Source organism: Eurytemora carolleeae, unplaced genomic scaffold, assembly GCF_000591075.1.
Source record: "Eurytemora carolleeae unplaced genomic scaffold, Eaff_2.0 scaffold777, whole genome shotgun sequence".
NCBI lineage: Eukaryota > Metazoa > Arthropoda > Copepoda > Calanoida > Temoridae > Eurytemora > Eurytemora carolleeae.
This window is the reverse complement of record NW_019396828.1, coordinates 90452-113731: the sequence shown is the minus strand read 5'-3', so window position 1 is coordinate 113731 and position 23280 is coordinate 90452. Positions and strand designations below refer to the sequence as shown.

At 31.8% G+C, this 23280-nt stretch overlaps 1 protein-coding gene, 1 long non-coding RNA gene and 1 pseudogene across 2 annotated transcripts; 2 read left to right on the top strand and 1 right to left on the bottom strand.

Moving 5' to 3' along the window:
* Positions 1-1121: 1121 nt before the first annotated feature.
* LOC111709135 (uncharacterized) lies at positions 1122-10260 on the top strand. The gene is made up of 5 exons (XR_002766792.1): positions 1122-1170; positions 4441-4625; positions 5335-5509; positions 6578-6629; positions 9471-10260. It is a non-coding gene; the product is annotated as an uncharacterized LOC111709135 (long non-coding RNA).
* Positions 10261-13536: 3276 nt separating this feature from the next.
* LOC111709138 (uncharacterized) lies at positions 13537-15290 on the top strand. Its single transcript, XM_023482744.1, has 3 exons — positions 13537-13644; positions 14731-14846; positions 15108-15290. The coding sequence occupies exons 1-3, from the start codon at positions 13611-13613 to the stop codon at positions 15273-15275; spliced, it is 318 nt and encodes a 105-aa protein (XP_023338512.1). The 5' UTR covers positions 13537-13610; the 3' UTR covers positions 15276-15290.
* A 1415-nt stretch (positions 15291-16705) lies between these two features.
* On the bottom strand, positions 16706-20963 carry LOC111709137 (tubulin alpha chain-like; annotated as a pseudogene).
* Positions 20964-23280: the final 2317 nt, after the last annotated feature.

Here is a 23280-nt window from a genome sequence, read left to right as displayed (position 1 = left end):
AATTATATCCGTTTAGGTTCATTTATCTCCAATAGAGGTTTCAGAGCTCAGCTTTTTAAAACATAAACCCGAGTAACCCCCCCCCCCCATGGTTTTATCGACACTGAAGGCTAACCATAAATAAGTCTTTGAAGCTATAGCTTAAACATTTTTCTTTTTCTTCACTTTAACATCTCAGAAATCATTTGTAGTGCTTGATCATAACTACTAATTAGAAGTATATAATTTAAATTACATATTCATGTAGAGTTAGAAGTTTTCTTCGCTGATTAGTGAGTTTTTCATTCGCGGATTACATCCAAAAAACTCATGGAAATTTTAAAACGTTTTTTTTAAATTCCGATTCTAGTGCATTTTATTTCGTTATTTTCAGTTTATTTTTAATAGTTTTTCAGTCTATTTTTAAACTTTCAGTTTATGTTCAATATTTTCAGTTTATTTTCAATATTTTCAGTTTATTTTCAATATTTTTAGTTTATTTTCAATATTTTCAGTTTATTTTCAATATTTATCAATTTATTTTTTATTTTTTTTTCAGCTTATTTTCAATATTTTCAGTACTTTCAATGTTTTCTCAATATTTTCAGTTGATTTTCAATATTTTCAGTACTTTCAATGTTTTCTCCATATTTTCAGTTGATTTTCAATATTTTTAGTTTAGTTTGAATATTTTCAGTTTCTTTTCAATATCTATCAATTTATTTTCCGTATTTGAGTTTAATTTTAATATTTTCGGTTTATTTTCAACATTTATCAATTTTTTAGTTAATTTTCAATATTTTTAATATATTTTTAATTTATTTTCAATATTTTCAGTTTATTTTCAATATTTTCAATATTTTTTCCATATTTTCAGTTGATTTTCAATATATTAGTTTATTTCAATATTTTCGGTTTAATTTTTTATTTGTTTGGTTTAAATATTTTTTCCAATCTATTTTCAATTTTTTCAGTTTATTTTCAATATATAACATTTATTTTTATTGTTTTCTGTTTATTTTTAGTTTATTTTTAATATTTTTATCTTGTGCAGGTTACTCCAATGTTCTCTTCGCCTGAATTTACCAGAAGATAAATGTATTTTCATTCAACAAATGTTTTTCTATTTTTCTATTTCGAACTATTATCTACTGATATAATGATCTACTGGTCTAACTTTGCTGTAACTGGGTGAGTAGTGAGACAAAGCTACATCTTGTTTTGTCAGTTCTTTTGTTTATTATTGTTTTCCTTTGAATGTATTGTTCTTTAATTTATTGTTTTCTGACAGAAATACATACGGATATATTACTAGAACATTCTAATTCACATACAGAGGGACTCATAAAACTGGGGAATAGAAAAACAACATTTATTCAGTCTTATCTGCATTTGATGATGTTATAAAGCAAATTTTTGTAGTACAGGGTGTCCCACGAAACATGGCAGTTCACTCAGGGCCGTAGTAAATTTGAATTCGAACAGGACCTGCCCAGTTTGTACCGACCTGCCAGATAATAGCGTGTACTGACCCGATCCTATGGTACAGTACGTAGCCCTAACCAGACTAACATACGACAGGGGTCAATTTTCTTGGCATAGTCCCGTCGCGTAGGGCTAACTATGACAACTCCCATGGCGCGTTCAGACTTTTACAGTACCCGGCCGAATCCTATGCCTATTTGACCGCCCCCACTGGCTTTGTCCACCGTGAGTTGGTGAATAGTTTTAAATGTCTTCTTCCATAATTTCTTAAGTTCTTTATTACAAAAGAGATTAATTATCATTAATAAGAAGAATACCATGGCAGTCATTTTATAGAAAAGTTTATTTCAAAGTAAAATATTTTTGAGTAAAAGATTTTGCTAACGAAATAAACTGCAAAAAGTCTTTAATATCTAATATTATATGTGGAAGAAGACAATCAAAACCATTCGCCAACTGTCATGTTTCGTGGGACACCCTGTAGTTTGAGCACTAACTTATTCAGTAAGATGAGGCCTGTGTTTCATGCTATTTTTACAGTTTGAAATCGTAAAACGAGTCTTAAAGTCGTCTTCCTATGCCACAGTTTTTTGGGATTTTTAAACTTTTAATGAAATTGTTAATTTTAAAAAGAAGAAATTCCACGCAAATTGAAGTTTCTCTATACAAGTAAACTGCGTATTTGTTCAGCAATGGACAATGTACAATACAAGATTAGACAAGATGGACAAGGTAGAAAATGACAGAATTGAACATTTGATATACTTAATATATTAATGGTGTAACTGTAAGCTATTACCGTTTAAAAACACTGGAGAAATGTTCAAAATTTATCACTTTTCAAACTAAATAACGACGCTATCTTCCACATTATTGATCAAATAATGCGATGCCTTGAAAACTAAACAATTAGTCAAATTAAACAATTTTATTAAACCCTACATACAGACTTATACTAACAGACTTAACCAGAAAAACAGACTTTAAATATGACTGTATACTTTCCAAACTTCGAAAACTTTTTTCAAATTTAAAGTTCTTTGCAACAAACACATCATTCATAAGCACATATGAGATTTCATTTGATCCTGAGCAGCAATTTTTTTCAACCATTTCACGGGGATTAAAAAAGAGTTCCAGGTTGATCGCCTTTCTGTGAGTTTCCCTGTATCTAGTTTGACCTGGAGCTACAGTCCGTAGTCGGACGGATAAAGATACTAGTATGCCTGTATCTAGTTTGAACCTGGAGCTACGGCCCGTAGTCGGACGGATAAAGATACTAGTATCCCTGTATCTAGTTTGAACCTGGAGCTACGGCCCGAAGTCGGACGGATAAAGATACTAGTATGCCTGTATCTAGTTTGAACCTGGAGCTACGGCCCGTAGTCCTGTATCTAGTTTGAACCTGGAGCTACGGCCCGTAGTCGGACGGATAAAGATACTAGTATCCCTGTATCTAGTTTGAACCTGGAGCTAAGGCCCGGAAGTCGGACGGATAAAGAATAATGATCCTTCTCTCAATAATTGTACATTGATGGTTCAATCCATTAATTTCCTTTTGATTTTCCGGGGAAAACCTTCATAATATTAGAATCTTTTATATAATAATAAATATTCATATTGTATCCACTAGAATTCCTCACCTTGTATTTATAAGAAAACCTTTTCAAAAGGAATTTTTTCATGAAGGAAACTTTTCGGGTAGGAAATTTTTTCCTGCACGAAACTTTTCCTGCCCCATACTTTTTCCAGCAAGAAACTTTTCCTGAAGGAAACTTTTACTCCAAGAACCCTAATTTTGTATACTCCAGGAACCCTAATCTTGTATATTCCAGGAACCCTAATCTTGTATAGTACTCCAGGAACCCTTAATCTTGTATACTCCAAGAACCCTAATCTTGTATACTCCAGGAACCCTAATCTTCTATACTCCAAGAACCCTAATCTTGTATCCTACTCCAGGAACCCTAATCTTGTGTACTCCAGGAACCCTAATCTTGTATACTCCAGGAACCCTAATCTTGTATCCTACTCCTGCAACCCTTATCTTGCATACTCCAGCCAAATCCTAATCTTGTATACTCCAGGAACCCTAATCTTGTATCCTACTCCAGGAACCCTAATCTTGTATCCTACTCCAGTAATCCTAATCTTGTATACTCCAGGAACCCTAATCTTGTATCCTACTCCAGGAACCCTAATCTTGTATCCTACTCCAGGAACCCTAATCTTGTATACTCCAGGAACCCTAATCGTGTATCCTTGCCAGGAACCCTAATCATGTATACTCCAGGAACCCTAATCTTGTATCCTACTCCAGGAACCCTAATCTTGTATACTCCAGGAACCCTAATCTTGTATCCTACTCCAGGAACCATAATCTTGTATACTCCAGGAACCCTAATCTTGTATACTCCCAGAAACCTAATCTTGTATCCTACCCCAGGAACTCTAATCTTGTATCCTACTCCAGGAACCCTAATCTTGTATACTCCAGGAACCCTAATCTTGTATCCTACTCCAGGAACCCTAATCTTGTATACTCAAGGAACCTTAATCTTGTATACTCCAGAAACCCTAATCTTGTATCCTACTTCAAGAACCCTAATCTTGTTTACTCCAGGAACCCTAATCTTGTATACTCGAGGAACCCTAATCTTGTATAGTACTCCAGGAACCCTAATATTGTATACTCAAGAAACTTTAATCTTGTATACTCCAGGAACCCTAATCTTGTATCCTACTCCAGGAACCCTAATCTTGTTTAGTACTCCAGGAACCCTTAATCTTGTATACTCCAGGAACCCTAATCTTGTATCCTACTCCACGAACCCTAATCTTGTATACTCCAAGAACCCTAATCTTGTATACTCCAGGAACCCTAATCTTGTATCCTACTCCAGGAACTCTAATCTTGTATACTCCAGGAACCCTAATCTTATTATACTCCAGGAACTCTAATCTTGTATACTCCAGGAACCCTAACCGGTACGGAAACGGGAGCTGGGTACCTCAGCTGGGTGGAGTCTATTGGCCGATCCACTCCCATGGTTCACGTGAGTACCTGGAGATACAAACCACCAGGCATATAAACAAGACCGGACTCAAAACTACCGAATGCGAGTTCTGGAAAAGTTTTCTCCCCCAGCTCTTAAAATCAGGTGAATCTACATTTTTTAAACACCAAATTCACATTTGGTGATTTGTAATAAAAGGAATTGACCTTTCGCAACAAACTCTGATTTTCTAATTCCTATATCTTTGCAACCCAATGTCGTAGACCTTAGATATTTTAAACTATGAATTCAGAATCATAGTATTCAAAATTCACAATCCCATTATTTTTTACAATCAATATTTTTCCAATTATTGTTTTGTTTGATAATTACTTTAATACTTGAAGTGATCATAACAAAAAAAATATGATCGAGAATATTTGAGAAGAAAGAAAAAACTGTTCGAGAGGTATTTCTTTTGAGAGCACCTGGCCATAAACTTTCAGAATTTTGATAAAAATCTCTTTGGAGCTTTTTTCACGGCCAAGACATCTAGATTCTAGAAGCATATAAATTAAAAAAATTTAAACCCGCCATTTAAATTAAGTAAATGAATTGAGTTTTTGCCAAGTTTCTAAACCCAATATCTAACAGAAGTTTGATATATCTAAGTTCTACGACATTGGGTTGCGCAGATATAGGAACTAGAAAATTTGAGTTTGTTGCAAAAATTCAATTACGTTGCAATTTCTTTGCAATATGGTTTTTCTTAACCGCAAATTTTTTTAATTTGCTTTGAAACAAGATATACGCGAAATCTTATTCTTCTTCAAACTGTACAAAACATAATAACACCTTAACACCTGTGTTTCAGCTGAGGAGCCTCTGATTGAGAATAAGTTTGATAAGTGTAGAACGTGTCGGTGTGGTAAGACGGATAAGTCTGGTTCCTCCTCATGTACCACCCATACATCTCTCATAGTTTCAACCCTTCTACTCACCCTACTCTCTACAGTACTAGTCGGAACTATATTATGACTAATGTGGAGGTATATCTTTAACAATACTTCACTAGCTATACAGTCTTCGTCGTAAATATCAATACAATGAAGACGACTTTCTATTTTAATTTTACTGTATAACAAGCTTTCAAACAGCAGATACACATAACATATAAACAAAGAGAAGTTGTCAATTAACAGCTTCTATTTCATCTATATAATAAACAAGACATTCGTATGTATATATATGTTGCATGTAGCCGGCCAAACGGCTGGACCGATTGGGCTGAAATTTTTTGTGGACACTCATGGGTGGCCGGGGGTGTTATAGGCTAATAAAAATTTGAAATTTTTTTCATACTTTTTTTCAAAATTTTTTTTTCAATTTTTATTTTTCACGGGCAACGTGAAAACATATAATTTGAAAAAAAAATTTAGTAAAAAGTCGTCTTCATTGTATAGATATGAACGCCGACCACTGTATGAAAATACACTCACAAGATTAACATTTGATCAATTGAGTAATATATTTTTCAATCGATAAATCAATTAATCAATTGATAGTTCAATTAATTTATCAACCAAAAGAAATTGAATGGAAAGGGGGGTTTATAAATTTACATTAGTTTTAAGTTTTTAGAGAGAGAATGGCATTACTTTGTGAAGATGTTAACACAGTTTGATAAGTTTTTAGAATAATTATCGAAATAAATTGTAGGATAGCAAAAACCAGCTATTTCTAAATTAATAAATAAATAAATAAATTAATTCAATAATGAATAACTGAATCAATTCATCAATTAATAATTGAATCAATTCATCAATTAATAATTGAATCAATTCATCAATTAATAATTGAATCAATTCATCAATTAATAATTGAATCAATTCATCAATAAATAACTAAATCATTACATCAATGAATAACTGAATCAATTCATCAATGAATAACTAAATCAATTTATCAATGAATAACTGAATCAACTCGGTAATGAAAAACTCAATTGATTTATTAATGAATAACTCAATCAATTCAACAATGAATATATCCCTTTGTCGTCTTCAATAAATTGTAGCCGCCATTTTGGAATTTTCTAGAAATTTGATATTTTTCAGGTCCAGACAGCGTCGACAGCTGATGGACTGGAGACGATCCGTCGAATCTCAGGTTGATAGATAGATAGATAGATAGATAGATAGATAGATAGATAGATAGATAGATAGATAGATAGATAGATAGATAGATAGATAGATAGATAGATAGATTAATAGATAAATAGACATGAAATATTGAGAAGGAAAGAATTTCCTAATAAAAAGAATTGGCACCAGAAAATCTACGGAATTCGGTCTCGAATTTCTAAAGCTAAATTTCTTCAAATAGCACGTTGAAGAAAAATTGAATGAAAAATTAATTATATATTGCGAAGTCATCAGAGGCTATTTCTCTAAAAAAAAAAATTCACGAACAGTAAAATTGCAAGAGAATGCTCTTAAAGGGACTGTAAATGAAAAATGAAAAGGGGGGATAGACTGAAACCTGAGAATCTCAGGAGTTAATTGAGACATATAAGAGTTCTATCTGATGTTCCTGTCTCGAGAAATTGATATAAAACTGTGTCAATATTTTACCAAAACGTATATATGTAAGATTTTGTATAAGATTCGTAATATTAAGCAGATCATATTCAACAAATACACAACCAATCTGAAAACAACGATATCCCAGAGGAGTCTGAGAAACTCAAGTTTGCTCCTATTATTATTTAAATTTAATCATTTCTAATTTTTAATAGATATTATTGATAATATTATTTATGCGTCCGGGACATGTCACCAGAACTCCAAGTATTATTTTCACGTGTCTCCGTCTGTATCACGTGACCAGTATACTGCACTGTCATTGGAGGGAGTTTTGGTCACTTGATACGGAAGTTTTGGTTTAATTTTGACACAGTTTTATGTCAATTTCTCGAGACAGGAACATCAGATAGATGTCGAATAGGTATCGTTCAACTCCTGAGATTCTCAGGTTTCAGTCTATACCCCCTATCATTTTGAATGCTCGATTCTCAATGGTATAATTTAAACCTGAGCATTCCATGTTATTCTATCATAAAACTGTATGCTTTTCAATTGGGGCTCTTTGTAAAAATTACTTGCGGATTTATACAACAGAGAAAATGAAATAAATTGGAAGAATTAAAAATTTAATTTTCCCTCAAATATTTGAACTTAATTTCGCGATGAATTACATTCTTATGATATAACCTGAATCTATTTTAAAATTTAAACTTATGTTTGAGCAAAGGATTCAGAAAATCCCGATTTTGTTGAAAATATTGTAAAGTTTGATTAAAGCATAATTCTCTTGAATTATCTCAACTCTGAAAAAATGAAGAATTTTCTCAGAAAATTATAATAACTATTTATAACACTATTATTTTGGTTCGCAGTGTTATAAAGTTTTTGGACAGAACTTTTCACTTTATCGAGAAGGTTCAAGCCTTTTTAGATATAATTTTGTCCCGAGCTTTAGCGAGTGACAAAATATAACTTTCGAGATATAGAGAAAATTGAAGTTCAAAAACTGTTTAGCACGTCATGCCAAAATAATAGTTTTATAGATAATTTTATGAAAAGACTGGATAAGACTGGATAAGACTGGATAAGACTAGATAAGACTGGATAAGACTGGATAAATATGGATAAGAAAAGAAAGATAAAAGATGATGGGAATGGTTCTCTAAAAACCCTGAGCCCGAATTTTAAGACAATGAATCGTCACTAAATCCAATGAATGGACTAAGATAATTTTGTAGATTCCTAAGGTCAGTTTTGTATTGTTATAAACTTTTAAACCTTACATAATAATCTACACAAATGTATACACCCCCAAATGGAAGTTTCATTCAGCGATGATCTGTTTATTTTTGCAACCTGGTGGTATAAACCTTTGATAATATAAACTTTTATAACAAAATTCATATTTTAAAATAATGAAGGTGTTCGACGTCGGGTTGCTAAGAAAATCAGAGTTTGTAACAAAACCTCATTTCCTTTTTTTGTTTTATATAACTACTATTTTAACTTTTAACTGTGGCTTTATCTGTGAGCATCTTCTCTTTGTAAAGATAATAAAACAAAAACAAAAAAAAGTTTGCGGATTTCATAATATTTTTTCGCGCATTTTCAAAATTTTACAAAAATAAAAACCTTTTAAACACAAATTTTGAAAATGTTGATCATTCATAAACCATTCCTGGGGTCACGTGAGGTCCCACACAAAATTTGAACCTGATCGGTTCAGCCGTTTTGGCGTTTATTGGATTACACCCAAACAGACGCCAAGACAAGCTAAATTTATATATAGATACTAAGAATAATTCTTAGAAGAAGATAACAAGAGATTAATACTCTCCAGATACTTTCTTGGTTAGGATAAAAAATATATCTTAAAGGGAGTGTACGCGTAATATTTCTTGGTTAGGATAAGAAATATATCTTAAAGGGAGTGATATTAATACTTACCAGATACTTTCTTGGTTAGGATAAGAAATATATCTTAAAGGGAGTGTACGCGTAATATTTCTTGGTTAGGATAAGAAATATATCTTAAAGGGAGTGATATTAATACTTTCCAGATAATATTTCTTGGTTAGGATAAGAAATATATCTTAAAGGGAGTGTACGCGTAATATTTCTTGGTTAGGATAAGAAATATATCTTAAAGGGAGTGTAGGCGTAATTCTAAGTGAATGCAGAGATGGCATTGTCCGATTCACAACGGTACCCTGAAAGGCTCAGTCTGATTAGACATGTTTGTTTATAATTTTGAAAACTATTTGTGATTTCACTACGAAAGTAAACTATCGGAATTGAACTCTAGAACCCTAGAAAATTTGTCAAGGGTACAGATGTAAATCAGCCATTGCCATCTTTGCACAGAGGGTCACTTGAAATTACGCTCAGATCTCTTTAAGAGAATATCTATCTATTTTTATCCTAGGCTAACTCAGACTGGAGAGAGAATACTCGAGATACATGCGTCCTTCAAGAGACAGGAGAAAATAACATCATGTCAAGTGATATGTAATATAGGATATATACTAGTATCCTCAGCTAGGAACTTTGCTGTTTGATACCCATAGTTAAGATCCTTAGATCTAGATATCCGCAGTGGGCGCTTTTAATTTTGTTTTAGAGAATCTGCTTGATTTCTTGATTTCTTTGTTCTCTCAACTCTCAAATATTGATTAAATTGATCTGTAGATTAACAAAGAGATCAATATCAAGCATTGATCTCGATATCCACAATACAAGAGTGCCCAGCTCTGGTTTCTAAAAACCTCAGAATTTAAATGATTAAGTGAAAAAAATATAAACAAGTCTCAAGGGATCATTCAGAACATGAGACTATAGTGATCCTCTTTCAGAGAAAAGGAAGAAACAATTATACAAATATATTTTGAAGATCGAGTTAAAATTTTGAAGATTAAAATGGAGTGGAAATTTAGTATTGTTAAGTGAAATAAAAAATCTAATCTAGATATAATGGTTCGTCAGTAATATCTCTGAGTGATCAAAAAAAGTGAAGTGATTTAAAAAAAATAATTGTAAAATTCACGATGCTGATAATGTTGTTGTTACATCGTTCCTAGCTATTGTAAATATGTACATTATGTATATTATTATACAAATTATTATTATTATCATTATAATTATAAGTATTTACAATCCTTGTTTTTAAAATAGAATTTACGCATTTAAATACAGTAATAAAGACATGTTTTAACAAATCAGGATTATTATCAAATAATTTTGTTAATATATGGCCCGCGGGACTGAACTTCGTAAATTTTTCGGAATTTAAAGAAAAGCACGCATTGCAACCAGAAATTTATAACGGATTATAAATCTTTTATTTGAGAATGAAAGCGATTATTTGTCAGTGATTTTTAATCTTCGGAAAAACAATGTTTAAAGTCGCAGATTATAAACCGTTTATTTCGTGAAATAACGGATAAATTGTCCGTCAGAGAAACTTCAGATTAATAATCCGTTATTTTGCCAAGTTAAAGATTTTTAATCCGTAAGTTAGTGATTAAGAAATCCTTTAATTTTCAGACTTTTAATACATTATTAAGCGACCGTCCGTTCTGAGTCTGTATCTTTTTAAATAAAGCGATTTTTAATCGTTTTTTCATCAAGATAAGGATACAGTGCGCGGGGCTACATTTTTTGGAATTTAAAGGGACTGTAAGCTTATTTTGAAGTGACACTCACCTCTATAGAGTGGAATGTAACCTTCAAACATTAATCTGAGTAACAAAATCCACAAAAGTGTTTAATTCTAAATATTTCCCTCGTTCTCCTGCAGCAAAAATCTGCAAGTCACAATTTTTTTATTATTATTTTCTTCTTTAAAAAAGTGTATATTTTAAATATTAGAAAATGTTAAAGTTTTCACTAAAGTTGTAAAAATTCCAATATCCGGGTCACGGTAAACTAGAGATCCTGGTTAAAAGTCGAGGGAGTCTTATCTTTAGACCCCGTTTTCGCCCAATAAATGTCGAATTTTTGTATTTGATATTTTATAGTTTTTGCAGAGCTAAAAGTTCTAAATATTTAAGTATACCATGTCTCTTTAAGCTAGTTTTGACAGATATATAATAAGAGACAAAATATGAGGATATTCGGTCTTGTTGATTTTACGTGGAGTGCATATGTACCCTAAAAAACATTTATCTTATCAATAATGTGATATCATCGTTTTCTTACTGAAAATTGTCCCTGTCTTCATTTTTTCTGAAGCAGAAATGCAAAAGTCACTTTTTATAGAAGCCCCCAACTCAAAATACTCAATTTTAAAAAGTAGATGACGGATAGCTCTTGCATTCTTGTTCAGACATAACTAAATGTGCATCAGACATGCCACCCTTTGAATGGATGCTCACTTTAAACTACGTATACAGTCCCTTTAAACTACGTGTAAAGTCCCTTTAAACTACGTAATACGTATACGGTCCCTTTAAACTACGTAAACAGTCCCTTTAAGTTGTATATATTCATATTTCAAATATTTGGCAACAGGGGTGTATATATTTCCCCGGTCCCCCCCCCCCTTTTAGAAAATAATTTTTAAATTCTTTTAGGTTTTTTTTTTCGCTGAATTTGGGAAAAAGGGATTTTTTGGGTTAAAAGTATCAAAAAGAATGAAATAACTGGCCTTTTGATGTCCCCTTCCCCCCCCCCATCATCAAAAATCCTTTTTTATCCGGGGGGGGGGTAATTTGAAAAATATACATCCCTGTTTGACAAATAAATACTGCTGCAGGATTTATGTGACAGAGCATATTTACAAAAAAAGCAAATATATTCAAACTATTATCAATTCAATTCAAGAAAATAAATTTCTCTCACATTTTGTCTTCATCTCTCGCAAAATTGGTCTTGGGAACCCTTGGTAAAGTAAAATTCCCTTAACTTCCCTGTAAAGTAGTTGTAAATAACTATTAATTAACATGTAAAAGAATTGAGCTGAGCTGAAGACCTTTGATACTTTAAACTATAAATTTTGTTGGATCAAATAATCATAGTTTGAAATATCAAAGGTTTACCTCATCAGATAGGAAAGATAATGAGAGTAGACTATTTGAGTTTCTGACAAAAACTAAAAAAAATTAAAGTTAAAAAAACAATTAAAGTAAAAAATCCAAAAATATGAAATGGATAATCCGCAATTACTTTATCACCCTTGAGCGAACAAAAATATATTTACACTATTCTCTCCGGGAGAAAAAGTAAAAAATCAGGGATGAAAAAGGTTAATAATTTTTCCTAATGAATATAGGAGAAAACCATGGGGGCAGGATCTTACCTACCTCTCCGTGTATATTACACTTGGGAAAGTTTGATTAAACAACAAACACGTTAAACTAAAGTAAAGTTTAACATGATTGATTGAACATGAAACACGTTAAACTGAAGTAAAGTTTAACATGATTGATTGAACATGAAACACGTCAAACTAAAGTAAAGTTTAACATGATTGATTGAACATGAAACACGTTAAACTAAAGTAAAGTTAAAACATTATTGATTAAACAAGAAACACGCTAATCTAAAGTATTGAATTGTACCTGGATAGATACAGGTTCAAGAGCAGTTTATGGAGTAGGATATTTACTACAAATACACATTATCCAAAAGTTATAAACGCTAATCCGAGATTTAAGTTAAAAATGAAACCTAAGACTAACAGCTTATGATTTAAAAAGAAAATTTCAAAAATCTTTAAATTTTTCCATGCTTTATGAACGAATGAAAATGAGACGTGAAAAATCGAAAAATTGAAAGATCCGGGAAATCGATTTTCGACTTACGCTCAAATAATTGGTTGTAACAAAAAAAGTATGAGGCCTAAAAATAACTGAATATAGAGATTTCTAATGATACCTTGATTGTAAAGTTTCCTCAGTTACTAATACCCCTACTATACAGTTTTTTCCAGGATACCCTGTACATATATATGAGTGAAGATCAAAAAACGAGTTGAAGTAAACTTCATTTTTTGGTAAAAGTGTTAATCACTGTGGGACTCAGAAGCATCTTTGCACAATTGCCTTAGCTGTGTTTTAACTTTTTTATTCTAAAAAATGGAAATTTTATGATTACATGAAAAAGGCAAACAGAATCCCGTTGAGTACGTGAGTAAGTATAATGTTGTCTTCTATAGAAATAAAAATAAAATCTGTCCATACATAAGCTAGCTATTTCTAGTTATTCTAAAATCTGTCCATACATAAGCTAGCTATTTCTAGTTATTCTAAAATCTGTCCATACATAAGCTAGCTATTTCTAGTTATTCTAAAATCTGTCCATAATAAGCTAGCTATTTCTAGTTATTCTAAAATGCAACGCATTTTTTAACAATAAACTACAAAGTAAAAAACTAAAATTGATTTATTATATCCTTTTAAACACTTGTCGCTTGTCATGCATGCCAGGAGTTAAGAGGCCCCTATGAGGCATTACAGCGCATTGTACATACGTGTACTTACATAATTAGCCAGTGGGGCCTCCGTGTAAAAAGTATTTAAAGTGACAAAGTTATAATAATTTTTCATTCAATTCCAAACATTCAGAGATGAATACTTTACTTTGGACTTTGCTGGCCTCAGGTAATTTAGAGTAAATATTTTTTTTATTTTGAATTCTTTTAATTTTTTTTAATAATAATTTCTCTCATTTGCTGGGGATCAAATTCAGCAAGCTCCATTTTTTTCGAATCTCTTAAATCAAAATCTACACAAATGTTAAGACCCCAAAGAGGAAACTCGAGAGTTTGTTCATATATACTCTTTTAAATTTCGGGCTCTGGTATTTTTGGTTAGTTATATTTGTTAAGATGCCGCTTTTATTTTTAGTTGTAACTTTTTTGGTCCAAACATAGTTTTATTTTTGTCAGTAATATTTTTAATCGTTTTGTAGGTCATTTATACTCTTGGTCTGTTGTATTATTGTCAGTTACATTTTTGACAGTTATATTTTTGGTGTGTTATATTTTTGGTCAATTATATGTTTGTTGGCTATTTTTTGGTCGTTTATATATTTAGTCTGTTATATTTTCAGTCTGTTATATTTTTAGTTTGTTAAATTTATTGTCAGTTATATTTTTAGTCTGTTATATTTTTTGTCCGTTATATTTTTTGTCTGCTATATTTTATGTCTGTTATATTTTTAGTCTGCTATATTTTTAGTCTGTTATATTTTTAGTCTATTATATTTTTAGTCTGTTATATTTTTAGTCTGTTATATTTTTATTCTGTTATATTTTTAGTCTGTTATATTTTTAGTCTGTTATATTTTTAGTCTGTTATATTTTTAGTCTGTTATATTTTTAGTCTGTTATATTTTAGTCTGTTATATTTTTAGTCTGTTATATTTTTAGTCTGTTATATTTTTAGTCTGTTATATTTTTTAGTCTGTTATATTTTTAGTCTATTATATTTTTAGTCTGTTATATCTTTAGTCTGTTATATTTTTAGTCTATTATATTTTTAGTCTGTTATATTTTTAGTCTGTTATATTTTTAGTCTGTTATATTACTAGAATTTTTTCCCCAGTCACCTTCAGAGTTGCTACTAAAGATGAGACACCATGCTACTAAAGATGAGACACAAATGACGACATGAAATCTTAAAATTTTATTTGTTTCATCTTTTTAAGTTCTTAAACATTCTCTTTAATTCTATGATTGTATTTAGCTCTGTGTATTATTTACACTGAGGGAGCCGAAGATGAGATTGGGATAACCTTTAATGACACTGAGGTTCCCGTAGATGCGATGAAGAAAGGCTTCCCGTGTTGTGCGACCTGTGAGGTGATATCTTTTAAAATTTCAGATTCCCCATTTACAGAGGGGTCCGCATGATTCACAACGGTACCCTTGAAACCTTTATCAGATCAATAATGTGGAAGATAACTTCGTTTTTTTAGCTTGTAATGTGTTCGATTCTTCTTTTGTTTGAAATATGCAGACAAAGCTTTGAATGAAGCCGTTGTGAATCCGACATGAGTTAACGTAACTTACCTGTAATACCATAATTTTTGTAATTGAAGAACTTTTTTATAATTTGTCTAGGAGAAAGGAGGAGTGTGCTCTACTAGCAAACCTAAAGACGGATACCAGATTATTGACAAATGTGTCGGATATAAAGATGGAGCTAAGACCTACTGTGGATACTGCTGGAAATATCCAGTAGATGTGCCATGTGAAGATCCCTGCAAGGTGACTTTCTTCATTGATTAAAAGGAGTGCTTTTAAAATAGAAGGGGGTGGGGCACAGTGGGGTATTAGGGGAGGGTCACCCAAAATGAATTTATTCCATAAACCTCTTATTTATGTCAAATAAGGCTTAGCCGCTTAAGAACTTGTTTTTTAGAGAGGTTTAAGTTGTTTAAATGTAATATTTTAGTTAAGAATTTTGACCAAAAACCCGCTATTTTATTGAAAACTCTTAAATCAGGATTTTTCAACACGCTACTCTGTTGGCGTGCTGCTGACGCCCCTAAATCTGTTCTTTATGGCTGTTAGAATCTATCTATTTATTTAGATTATCCCAAAACCACTGTGCTTTTTTGTGTTTTTTTTCTATAAAATTATGTTTTTCCCGAAATTTCTCTCTGTAACAAAGACGACATCTAAATAAATTGCGGGTTTACAGGATCCATTTAAGGATAAATATATGAATGGGAAAAGTAATTATATTATACTATAACCTCGTTGGGGAAAACTACTTGTTTATAGCGAACATTTCCTTCAAGAGAACTGCACTTCACCGGAAATTGACTTTTCTTTATATTTCCTCAACATTTTGTATGAAATTTCATTAAGAGCAGGGAAGCGATAAAAAATTCTCGCTTAAAGTAAATAACTAGTATTGCATCAGAGTAATCCAAAACTTAAAAAATAAATAAAATTTGTCACGAAAATCAATGAAGGTTTTTCACACCATTATGCATTAGATCAAATAGTATAAGTAAATGTTTAACTCTAATGTACGTCAAAAATCGCCAATTTTGGTCAAAAACTAAGGCTCAAACAAAATCAATATTTTGCAAAATAAACAAAAATAAAATTTGCATCTATTTATTTCATCTAAAATGTCAAATCCTCTTTGCAAAAAATTTACAGTAGGAAATTAGAAGCAACATTTCTTAAAGAAAACAAAGTTTAAAAAAATCAAAAAGTATCTGCAGTGATAAACTTTTAGATATTGGGTATGGGCATCATAGATGCATTAATACCGTCCATTTGTTTATTTTTGACATTTTGCAAATTGTCTGATTTAGGACTAATTAAACTAGTTTTTTTAAAGTAGATTAGTTAAATTTTAACGGATTTTTACTACTTCAACGTTTCTTAAACTCAATTGTTTCAAGAAGAATATTTTGAGACCAATCTTGATTTTTTTAAAGATTTTTTTTCTGGCTTACAGTGATTTGATCAAAACAAAAAAGTTTTAACATTTAAAAAAATTCTCCAATATTTTTTTTAAACTGTATAAAAAAAAACTTTAGAATTAGTGCAAGATGGACTTGAGTACTTTTATCAAAAAGTGCTCTAAACTTTCTTATTTAAAGATTGTTTTGTAAATTTTTGTAAAGAAATTTTTAATTTTTAGTTTTCATTGAATACAGATTAAATTCAAACCTATCTAAATTTGTTTTTAATTCTGTTATAAACTAGTTTAATCAATAATCATCAGCTTTGGAAGCCAGGTTATCATCAACAGAGTCTAGTCCAACCTCTTCATAATCCTTCTCAAGAGCAGCAAGATCTTCTCTAGCCTCAGAGAACTCACCCTCCTCCATACCTTCTCCTACATACCTTTAAACACAACAATAATTAAATTACAATTATTAATATTATTAAATATAATCATGAACTTACCAATGAACAAAAGCTCTTTTAGCATACATCAGATCAAACTTGTGATCCAACCTTGCCCAGGCTTCAGCAATAGATGTGGTGTTAGAAAGCATGCAGACTGCTCTCTGAACCTTGGCAAGATCTCCACCAGGAACTACAGTAGGAGGCTGATAGTTGATACCAACTTTGAACCCTGTGGGACACCAGTCTACAAACTGAATACTTCTCTTAGTTTTGATGGTTGCAATAGCAGCATTTACATCCTTGGGTACTACATCTCCTCTATACAGAAGACAGCAGGCCATATACTTTCCATGCCTAGGATCACATTTAACCATCTGGTTTGCAGGTTCAAAGCATGCATTGGTGATCTCTCCGACAGTAATCTGCTCATGGTAGGCTTTCTCAGAGGAGATGACAGGAGCATAGGTAACCAAGGGGAAATGGATTCTAGGATATGGAACCAAGTTGGTTTGGAACTCAGTTAGATCAACATTGAGAGCTCCGTCAAACCTGAGAGAAGCAGTGATTGAAGATACAATCTGTCCAATCAGACGGTTCAGGTTGGCATAGGATGGTCTCTCAATATCCAGGTTTCTACGGCAGATATCATAGATAGCTTCATTGTCAACCATGAAAGCACAATCTGAGTGCTCAAGAGTAGTATGGGTGGTAAGGATGGCATTGTAGGGTTCAACAACAGCAGTTGCAACTTGAGGAGCAGGATATACTGCAAACTCAAGTTTAGATTTCTTCCCATAATCCACAGAGAGTCTTTCCATGAGAAGGGAAGTAAACCCTGATCCAGTTCCTCCTCCAAAGGAATGGAAGAGAAGGAAACCCTGAAGTCCAGTGCACATATCTGCCAGTTTTCTAATCCTGTCTAGAACTAGATCTACAACCTCCTTGCCAATAGTATAGTGACCTCTAGCGTAGTTATTGGCAGCATCCTCTTTACCATTGACAGCTGTTCTGGATGGAACAGCTGACGATATGTTCCACATCGTGTTTCATCAATTACAGTTGGTTCAAGATCAATAAATACAGCTCTTGGAACATGTTTTCCTGCTCCAGTCTCAGAGAAGAAGGTTGTAAAGGAATCATCTCCGAAGGCCTTGTCTGATGGCATATGTCCATCAGGCTGAATTCCATGCTCAAGGCAGTAGAGTTCCCAGCAAGCATTACCAATCTGGACACCAGCTTGTCCAATATGAACGGAGATACATTCACGCTAAAACAGTAAATTTGTAAATCTAATTTGAATTTTGTAATTTATCATCTTAAAAGAACCTGTGCTTCATCAGCTTATCCATTATCGTTGTTAAAATTCTTACAATTTAAAGATGGCTGCGGTCAGAGAAACAGCTGATACTTTACTAGATTTACTAGTTGGTAGCTAAATATTGTTTTTAAATTTTTGACTCCGCTATTGAGAATGTGAGGATGCTACGTCCAAAATTATATTAGCATTCTTCGATTGTTTTGAAAACCTACTTTTGAGAGGAACTTCTAGAAGTTGACATGGAATAAATAATATATTTTAATAAACCGGCGACGAGATAGTAACACCAAAAATATAAACAATATGCAGAAGAAAATAAAACCCGAATTTAATCCGTGAACCTGTCACATGACTGATAACCAAAACATGCCTCAAAACTGCAGACAACTAAAACCAAAGAGAATAGAATATACATAGAGTTGAATTTACTAGAAAAAAGTTGTACTGTTTCCATACTGCAGGTGTACTTCACACATTTGTGCTGTATAACCTTTTCGGGCCCTGGAACATCATTTTATATAAAAGTTTTCTTGAAAATTATATGATTTTCTTTAAATCAATTCTCTGATAGCCTGTCATGCATTCCTGAGTTCATTTCAGCATAAGCTTCGATAACAATCAATTTGATGTTTTTATTTAGTAAAAGACATATTTTTTAATTTGAGGTAATCAGTAAAAAACAGTAAAGACCAATATTTTTGCAATACTCAAGATACCAAAATATTAAAATTGAAGATGAGAAAGGTAAATGGTAATAAACTCTTTAATTTCAATTTCATAACTTTTATACAGTGGGATTAATAAAACTGTGAAATGGAAGGAAAACATTTAACCAATCTAATTTATGTTTGCTAAGCTGAAAGTAAAACGGCTCTGAGACAGCTAAGGGGCAAGCAGAAAGGGGGGATACTTCTATATGTAGAATGTATAGATACTTAAATTCTGTTTTAAGAATGGATTAAAAACATTTTCCATGTGGAACACTTAACAAATAAATAATTGTTTAGTTAAATAAAGATAATTCTTGTGATTGGCCGCAGGTAGCATGGAATTTGCAAGTGGGGGGGGGGGGAACTTTTTTGGTCCAGAAAACCTTAGAAAAGGTCGAAATTAATAACTCATTACACATTAATGTTTCTCAATAAAAAAAGTATGGCTGAGGGTTTAGTTTAAGCGTCAAGCTTTTAGCCTGAAATGGCTTTTTTTGAGCTTTAAATGGCATTTTTTTTATGCCATTTTTCTTGAAGTAAAAAAAATTTATGGCTCAAAGGAAAAAAAATTGCAAAACTGTAGACAAAATATCTATCTTAATTACCCTTGACAAAAGGAAGCATATTGCATAAATCTTGCAGGGAAGTTTTGCATTTTTTGCTATGTGATTGGATTTGAAAAAAAATATTTTGATATTTTTAAATCTGAAACTTTTTTCTTTATTGGTTCATCAACGTAACTAGATATCTGAGTAACAATGAGGGAGATATCATGATTTTCTTAATCCCTGACAAGGAAGTGAAAAAAATGTTATTCCCCCCCCCCTTCCTCGCTTAATCCTAGAATCCCCTTGCTAGAATTTTCTTCTAATTGTTTTGCTTTTTGAGACAGCCAGTATGTGTTCTGCATTGATTCACGAAAATCATCCAAATTTTACAATAATATACAAAGAGAAAATGTTCACAATTTTAATAGTAGATGGGCGCGAAGCGCCCTAAAAGCCTCCCTATTTGAAATAGAAAAATTAATTTAAAACAAGATATTCATTGCAGTATACAAAAGAGTCAGAAGCAAAACAGATTAACAATTCTATAGTTATTCACTTTACAAACGACGATTTTTACATTTTAATGTTTAATAAAAGAATGATTTTAATTCACCCATAGTAAATACACACGTTTAAAGTTATTTAACAACTTTATAAAACAAAGAAAATGGAATGGATATGACCAGGGATCATACTGTATTAGTGTGATGTACTGCCGTATAATTTGTGAACATTTACATGTATTGTACACTTTTAAGGCTGAAAGAGACTGATAAAATTCATACCAAGGGATTGTTTAAATTCCTCTCTATGTAAAATCTTTTCTCTTTGACTGAAACAAACTGTTTCTTGAACGCGTTTTGTTCTTTCCTTCATTTGGAACCGGTTATTGGCAATTCCAATTGAACGGGGTTCAAATTCTTTAGATTCGGCCTCCTAATAGACTTTCAGATTTGCTCTGCTTTGAAGTCTTATATTTTCTGACTACCCCCGTATGTTTGGATATATTAACTACCCCTGTATGTTTGGATATATTAACTACCCCTGTATGTTTGGATATATTAACTACCCCTGTATGTGTGGATATATTAACTACCCCTGTATGTTTGGATATATTAACTACCCCTGTATGTTTGGATATATTAACTACCCCTGTATGTTTGTTTGGATATATTAACTACCCCTGTATGTTTGGATATATTAACTACCCCTGTATGTTTGGATATATTAACTACCCCTGTATGTTTGGATATATTAACTACCACTGTATGTTTGGATATATTAACTACCCCTGTATGTTTGGATATATTAACCTGTATGTTTGGATATATTAACTACCCCTGTATGTTTGGATATATTAACTACTCCTGTATGTTTGGATATATTAACTGAGTAAGTAATTTCCAAACCCTGAGCTGAATGTATTTTTAAATCAAACCTTTGGATGAACTTTAAATATGTTTAATCTTACATTTCTAGGATAGAACCTTGTTCTATACTCAGACTGCATCCTCCCTGATGAAACTTCAACTGCAGGTTTAAATCTAGAACATTGGTCTGGAGCAGGATGTTTAGATTTAACTCATGTAATTTCATCATCATGAGTTCATCATTACTAACTGTTAATAGTGTTCAAGGAAGATCTCATCAAGAGTTAATCATTACTAACTGTTAATAGTGTTCAAGGAAGATCATCATCAAGAGTTCATCATTACTAACTGTTAATAGTGTTCAAGGAGGAGACACCAGGAACATCAATATCTATGTATTTGAAATCCAAAAAGGAATATTTGAGAAATGACTCAATTTAAGTATTCAGAATCTAAGATTAAACCCTTGATGATTAAGGGAGATAGGTAGAGTTCAATTTTTTTCATTTCTTTCGTTCATCGTTCAAGAACAACCCACTTCGAAATTTTTGTTTAACCGTTCCAAAAAAAATATTTTTTATCATTCTCAAAATTATCGTTCATTTTCTATCCATTTAATTAGATTTCTCGCTGAAATATTGTTTAGTAAAATCGTTTGTTCAATAAAATTGTTCGTTCAGTAAAAAAGCCATATTTTTTTCAAAAATTTTTTCGGAACAATTGTTCGTTCAGAAAAGAAATTCAGATATTGTTCAACGTTTGTTCTAAAAAATTGTTCGTTCTGTAAAAAAAACTATCGTTTACACTTTCAGGTTCCAAAGATTTAGGGATTAGAACTTTTTGCTTGTGGCAAATTATTTATCGTTTTACGAAAATTAAAACAAAAATAAATGTTTATTATCTGAATTCAATATTTGCAAGTATGAAATTATTCTGAACGCATGATTCTCAACAAATACGCATCCTTTTGTGCCTATACTTGAACGCCATAACTGCATGAAATTGGCCTGGTTTAAGGCCGTGCAACTTAAATTAAAGCAGAGATACGATCTTTAAGCTGGAACTGCCCTTTACTGTTTATTATATTAACATTAAACAAACATGAAAGTTTGATGTCTCCACATTAAATGTTTTTTATTTATCACATATATGTTGGTTTAAAGAGACTGTTTCCTAGCTTTTCTAAAGGAACATGGATCATTTTTAATTTCGGATTATCTTCAAAAATGACTTGCGGATTTATGCTGCAGAGGCAGAGAACAAAGTGTAGGAATTTAACACATTTGAAACAAGGAAAAGGACAATATGTTACTTATTCTTAAAGGGACAGACCGGCAATGTAAGGTAGTTGAACTGAGTATGAAGTGTTGTGGAAAACTTCTTTCGGATTCATTTGAGACATTTTTCGCCTTTAAAAGATCTGTAAATCCTGAGTTTGAGCGCAAAGACGACGTTCAAATGGTACCGTTATGAACCTGGCTTGAAAGTCTTTAAATGGTTGGTCACTTAATATTATGCCTTCAGGCTACAGTTCGTTTAATATCATAAATTTATCTACAAATAAAAAAATAAAAGATTTACCCCACTCTAACATTTTTAAAAGCACCAACCTTTATTTAGTAAAATAATATAAACTTTACTGACGACCTTAAATGACTTGCAGTCGTCGTCGTCTATATCAATAAAATGAAGACGACTTTCGATTTGAATTAACAGCTTTTCTTCTGTTCAGGCTGACGTCTCCTGTATCCAAAATAGTTTGGGGTTTCTTATTGTGATATACAAATCTATAAATTTGCAAATTTACAAAATTTAAAATATTTACTGCAAAATAAGTCATCTAGCAAAAAGTGTGCAAACACTAAAAGTGCGCGAACAATGATGATGTCCTTGACAAGACAAATTCAAATATTCAAAAATATTTGCAAAATTTTGAAAAACTAAATGTGTATACGAGGAAAACTGAAAATGTGCAAACTCCCTTTAAAGGCGTCTGTGCAAAAATCTATGCAATATTTCTTCGGAAAGATTTTGCCATATTTCCTATTAAAAAGTTATCTAAAAAGCTTTAAAATGTTGAAATCCAAATACTGTAAGTACGTCTAAATATGGATTTAGTCTGTTTAGGTAAAATAAGGCATTTAAAGGGTATACATTGGTCATTTAGAATGCAGCTAGGGTGTCCCAATAAAGATGAGAGAACTTTCAAATCGTCTTTGTTAAGAATTAACAATGAAAATGTGCTTCCAGTATTACCGAAGATATGAAGAATTTTGTTTAGATTTCGACAATTTTGGTTTTATTTAATAAACAAAAATCTGATATCTCCGGTAATATTAACAGCAACAGGCAGACCACATTTTGGAAATGCGAGGATCGGTAGAATTTTGTGATTATTAACTCAAGAATTCTAATTCTAAAATTAAGTTTAAGAAAAAATGCCGCAAATTAGTTAAAAGATTCAAAACGACC

Excerpts from the sequence above, each read along its gene's own strand:
- LOC111709138 (XM_023482744.1), top strand. The coding sequence starts at position 13,611 with ATGAATACTTTACTTTGGACTTTGCTGGCCTCAG. Across the intron at positions 13,645-14,730 it reads TTGGACTTTGCTGGCCTCAG|CTCTGTGTATTATTTACACT; the intron begins GTAATTTAGAGT and ends GATTGTATTTAG. Across the intron at positions 14,847-15,107 it reads CGTGTTGTGCGACCTGTGAG|GAGAAAGGAGGAGTGTGCTC; the intron begins GTGATATCTTTT and ends TAATTTGTCTAG.